The 6393-nt window shown below is 39.0% G+C and overlaps 1 protein-coding gene across 1 annotated transcript in view; it reads right to left on the bottom strand.

Moving 5' to 3' along the window:
* Positions 1-6393, bottom strand: part of LOC103748181 (ran-binding protein 17) — a 100824-nt gene that overhangs the window by 44040 nt on the left and 50391 nt on the right. The window contains exon 12 of the mRNA XM_017802627.1: positions 5140-5333. Coding sequence (XP_017658116.1) covers positions 5140-5333 — 194 coding nt within the window. The remainder of the gene's footprint in view (positions 1-5139; positions 5334-6393) is intronic.

The following is a 6393-nucleotide window of genomic DNA, read 5'->3' as shown; positions in this document are numbered from 1 at the left end:
CAGGCAATACACTCATACACATAAAATAAAAATAAAATATTTTTTAAAAAATGCATCAAATACATCAAATGCATCAAATACATTTTAAAAATGCACCAAAATGTAAAGAATTATCAAGGAACTTGACTAAACAGCAGATCAAGGGTAGAACAAAGGCTGATGAAATACTACACTGAAACATGAAGAAGGAGGCTTTCAAAACCACAACCACATCAAAGAACTCAATCAATCATCAAATGACCAAGAGTTCAATCCTTAGAAGCTACAGGAGACAAAAGGCTGAGACAAACACCAAAGGCACAGAGACTCCTTTCAATGTAGATAATTCCCCATATCTAGAGAAAGAAATAGACATGTAAGCATAAGAGACATTTAGAACTCTGAATTAACATGACCAAAGCAGACCTCTACAAACATATATAATAGTGAAGACATTGAAAACACAAAACCATGGAACAGTACTGGGAAAAGGCCAACTCATCTACAGAGGCAGGGTTGCATGGCAATTTCCTCTCAACTGAAGCATTCTCCCCTAGTAAGAAGACTAGGGAAAATAAACAAACCTCACAAATTCAGGAAAGCTGAAACTTCCAAGAGTTACAAGGTTATAGAAGGAATCAACAATGGCTAGAGAAAGAAGACTCTGACCAGCCAAGATGCCTCCTTGAGAATCTCCTACATGTTCAGCTGGCTTCAAATCCTCATTCAGAAGATCTCATCCCAGAGAACTCTAGTGTGTGGCTTTCCTTACTTATCACCCATGCAGTGGGTTTTTCTGTGATATGCCTGTCTTTGAGTCATCCTTCTTCCTGGAAGTAGCCCCTCATACTCCCATAAGTAAATCCAATAAACTCATCAATTTCCCAAATTGGACTCTAGTGAAACAGTTATTTTGATCTGTTGTTGGTTCTTTATCTGGGGTGAGTTGATGTTTGTTCATGTCTCCACAGAAGTCACATAACAGGCAGAGACATCAGAGCATCGGATCTCTGAATAATGACCTTAAATTGAACAGATTAATATCACTAAGAAAGAGACAAAGACTGGCTGACTGGATTAACAAATCAGATGCAACTATCTAAATAGTAAGATACCCAGATCAAAGGATAGAGAAACAACAGAGTAAACAATTGGAAGCTGAAAACAAACTGGCACAGTTACTCTGAGAGCTGATGAAGTAGACTTCTAAGCGAGTCAGAAGAAATAAAGAAGGCTAGTACAGGTAAGCAAAGGTAACAACTCATCAAAAAGCTGTAACAATTGAAATATATATGTACCAAACACTGGGGCTCCCAATTTCATAAAACAAATGCTAATGAACACAAAAGTTCAAATAAGTCATGAAACTAAAAATCAACAAAGAATTCTCAAGAGTTAAAATATAACATATATCAAATGGACCCAACAGATATTTACATAATATTCCATCCAACAGATAAAGAACACATACTCTTCTAGCTAGCCCATGGAACCTTGTCCAAAATAGACCACTTTGTCAGCCACAAAACAACCCTTATAAAATACAATGAATCAAAACCGTATTCACAACAGCTTAAAAGAAAACAACGTAGTAATAAACCTAACCAACAATGTCAAAGACCTTCACAATGAAAACATTAAAACACTGAAGAAAGAAACTGAAGATACTAGAAGACAAAAAGGCTTTCCATGGCCATTAATGGCAGAACTAATATTGTGAAAATGGCTACATTACCAAAAGTGATTTATAGATTCAGTGCAACCTCAATCAAAATCCCAGAGACATTCTTCACAGAACTAGAAAAATCAATACTAAAATTCATATGAAAGCACAAAAGACCCAGAATATCCAAGGCATTGCTTAGCAGAAAGAGCAATGCTGAAGGTATCATAGTATTTCATCTCAAATTTTATTAGTCACAGTAACAAAATCAGCATTGTTCTGACACAAAAATAGACACGTAGACCAGCGAATTAGAAAACCCAGAAGTAAGCGCACACAGCTTCAGCCACATAATTTTTGACAAAGGTTTCAAAAACATACGTTAGAGAAAAATAGTCTCTTTAACAAATGATGCTGGGAATGCTAGATTTCCACATGTAAAGAAACGAAATTTCATTGATGTATTTCGTGGACAAAACTTAGCCCAAATGGATTAAAGAACCTAGATAAGACCTGAAACTCTGAACCTGCTAAAGGAAAACAAGCTAAATGCCTCAAGACACAGGTATAGGCAAGAGCTTTCTGAAAGGCACTGTACGAAATACTCCTAATAAATGATGAGACTATGTGAAATTAAAGGGCTTCTGCCAAGCATACAGATAATTATCAGAATGAAAGCCTAGAGAATTAGAAAAAAAATGTTGACTACACATTAGACAGGGAAGTAATTTCTAGACTATACAAAGAACTAAAAAAAGTCTTAAAAACAAAACAAAACACAAAAAAACCCACCCAATCGGTAAATGAGCAAGGGAATCGAATATACAGTTATCAAAAGGAGAAACACAAGAAAGTTCTCAACATCCTTTGAAATCAGGGAAATGCAATTTAAAACTTCTGTGAAAAATCATTCACCCCTCTCAGAATGGCTATCATCAAAAAACAAATAACAACAAATGCTGGCAAGGATATGGGACAGAGGAACCCTTTATTTGGTGCTGTTAGGAATGTAAACATGAAGCTACTATAGAGGTCAGTATGTAAGTTTATTAAAAACTAAACAAAATGAAAACTAAAAGTAGAACTACTATATGAAAGAGATAGAGATATGCCACTCATCTCTATAAGAGTGGTGGGAGAAGTATATTTATATTTAAATATATAAAAATACATTCATCATACCTTATATAAACATTTATTTTTTAATTAATTAGTTAATTAATTTGTTTATTTATTTATGGTCTTTTTGAGACAGGATCTCCCTGTAGTCCCAGCTGGTCTGACACTCACTACACAGACCAGTCTTGGCCTTGTTCTCATAGAGATCCTCCTGCCTCTGCCTCCCAAGTGCTGGGGTTAAAGGCATGTGCTACCATACACACACAGCAGTATTTACATATATGTATAAATATACACACACACACACACCCTCCTGAAGGATGCTGTGATGGCCTAATCTTGTCAACATGACTGGATCGGGAATTAACAGAAAACAGAGATTTTCTTGATTGGATCATTTGAAACTGGAAGACCCACCCTAAAGGTGGGCATCACCTTCTGATGGCAGCCCATACAAAAGGCAGTGGGAGAAGGGAGGTTTGTTTTTTGCCTACTTACCTTCTCTCTCACTGCTGAGTTCACGTTACTGTTATGGTATTCCTTTGCTGATAGAACTAACTTCTTGGGATTCCAATGTAGACTGAAAACTAGCAGACCTCCAGGAATCCTTCAGGCCCTCAGTGCCAGACTGGGACTGTTGAGACATCCAGCCTCATGGATTGAGCAACTATCAGATTCTCAGTCTCTCCAGTGTGGCACAGCTATTGTTGGACTACTTGGACTCCATCCTCTAAACGAATCTAATAATCCTTATATAAATTTTATTAGTTCTGTTTCTTTAGAGAATCCTGACTAATACAGACTCTAAGTCAACATATCACAGAGATCCTTGCATTTCCCTATTTAATGCTGTACTACTCACAACAGCCAGGAAACAGAACCATCCTAGATATCCATCAACAAATGAATGGATTTAAAAAAATGTGATACATATGAACAACAGAATTTTATTTAGCCATTAAAAAAATGAAATCATGACATTTGGAGAAAAATGGATAGAACTCTTCTAGAGAAATCATAATTTTAAGAGAAATAAGCCATATTTAGAAAGCCCAATATTGTGTTATCTAATATGTAAAAATTAGATTTAAAATTATACATACAGGGATACTTATAAAAGAGTATATTTATATAATTGGGCATGTACAAGTCATGGAACTAGACACAGGGTCATATAAAATGGGAGAGGAGCTCTTATGAGAGGAAGGAGAAGGGGAAGGTGAAATGAAAGCAGGGGAGACTATGGGGGAAGAGAGAGAGTCAGTCAGAGGGATGCAGAGGGCACATGGGGGAAGTGGGAGAGGGGAATGAACTAGAACACAGTAAAAAGAGACATGTGAAGATGCCACAGTGAAACCCATTTTTCTGGCTACTAACCTAAAAAATTAACAAAAAAGAAAGGAAAAAAGCTACAAATCTAGTTTCATTCCTATGAAACATTACATTAAAATATCTGAAATATTGGGATGGAGAGATGGCTCAGCAGTTAAGACCAATGGCTGGCTGTTCTTGCAGAGGACCCAGGTTCAAATCTCAGCACCCACATGGCAGCTAACAATGGTCTGTGACTCCAGTTCCAGGGGACCCGACAGCCTCTCTGTGCTCCGCTGCTGGCACTGCACAACGCGGGTGTACTTACCTACATGTAGGCAATATACACATGTGCATAAAATAAAAATAAAATTAAAAAAATATGCAATATATATTGTGATTCCCAGGTATCAAACTGAAAAGAACTGACAGAGATACAAAAATATAAGTAGACCCTCGTTCAATAGGATTAAAATAATGAGGGAAGTAAGAAATAAAATTAAAAAGCCATAGTGAAGTAAATTAAAACTGTGATGCGGTCCTTTTCACTGGCTGAAATTTGACTGAGCTTGCAATCTACTATAAAAAACAAAGTAGCGGGGCATGGTGGCACATGATTTAATGCCAATACTGGGGAGGCAGGGGCAGGCGGATCTCTGTGAGTTCAAAGCCAGCCTGGCCTAGATAGTGAGTTCCAGAACAGCTGGGGCTACAGGGAGACCCTGACTCAAAAAGGAAAAAAAAAAAAAAAAAACAAAAAACCCCACAAAGAAATGAGACTATTTCAAAGACAATTATGACACATTATCTGCTTAAAGATCATTAACACTCTTCTAGACACTGAGGGCATGCTGAAGTTATTTCCTATGAATCTTATAAAGAAAAATTAAAAATCAATGGTCAAGCCACCAAAAATACCCAGCAATTTAATGAAATTAATGGCTTACTAAGGGACAAAACATTGGGAGAAACACATAAAATTAATTTACAATAAGAGTATTAAAGTGATTAATGATATTACTTAATATTCAAGCATATTGCTCATAATAATCATAAAACTGACTGACCTTCTTGAACTGCCATGTCAACAGTTATCCTAGAAGGTGATTGCAGAAGTTTTTGATAATTCTGTGAGTTTTGGTCCAACAGCTGTACAAGAAGAGTACATGTCTTCTCGTATTCACACCTGCTGACAGTGCGCAACTGCTCCAGCTGCTGAAACACGGTGGCAGTGTCATCCAGTGGATCATCTAAATGATCTCTAAAAACAGGGAAGAACACATGTGTAGATGACATCAGACTGTGACAGATCTTATTCACCACAAATAAACTGTTATATAAAATGCTATGATAAATCATGAAACAAAATAAAAATCAGCTGGAAGGTAAGAAATGAAACTAATATTTGATAAGATTATGCACATAAAAATCATTAAAAAGCCTCTGCTTCCCTGGGCTGCACAACCCGCCAGCCTCTTTCCTGGACACCTGGGCTGACTTTTAGGCTGGGAACCACTGCTGCTTCCTGGTCCCTTGCATCCAGACAAACCCAGGCCCTCTGGACCTGGTCCCACCCTCACCTTCCTCTGCTTCCCTGGGCCTACACAACCCACCAGCCTCTCTGCTGGGTGTCTATCACGCCCTGGGTGCCTTGACTCCCCCAGCCCCATCAGCCTCTCTCCTCCAAGCCTGGGTCCTGTCCCATTCCTTGTCTTCAAACCCCAGACACCTGGGGAACCACCACTGCTTCCTGATCCCTTGCATCCAGATGAACCCAGTTCCTTCTCGCGGTCCTCAGGAGCCCTCTGGGCTGGGTCTCACACTCACCTCCCTCTGCTTCCCTGGGCTGCACAACCCACCAGCCTCTTTCCTGGTCACCAGGGCTGACCTCTCGGCTTCCTCCTGATTTTTTGCATCCAGAACAATCCAGTTCCTCCCTGCAGTCCCCAGGAGCCCTTGGGACCTCTTCCTGCCCCCATTGCCCTTTGCATCTCTGGGTGGCATAGCAACCAGCTGCCCTAGACCAGCATCTTTCCTGGGCCCTGCTCCCAGGCCAGTCCAACCCCCAAATTCCTGAGGACAAAATCTTTCCTGGAGGGATCCAGACTTTAGGAGAAAGGCTGAGAGCATCTGATCCTCATTTGACTTGGGCCTCTGTAGGAACTCCTGAAGACAAAAGCAATCTGGCCACTCCAATATAAAATCAAATGAGAGAACTGGAAGCTTAGATGAACTAATGTTTCTTACCCAAAAAGTAAACCACAAAGGCACATAAAGTTTACAAAAAGAAGCAGACCTAAACTTGAAGGCTTGAGTCTCAC

Source organism: Nannospalax galili, unplaced genomic scaffold, assembly GCF_000622305.1.
Source record: "Nannospalax galili isolate Female #2095 unplaced genomic scaffold, S.galili_v1.0 scaffold104, whole genome shotgun sequence".
Lineage (NCBI taxonomy): Eukaryota > Metazoa > Chordata > Mammalia > Rodentia > Spalacidae > Nannospalax > Nannospalax galili.
The sequence above is the reverse complement of the archived record's forward strand: the minus strand, read 5'-3'. Positions and strand labels throughout refer to the sequence as shown.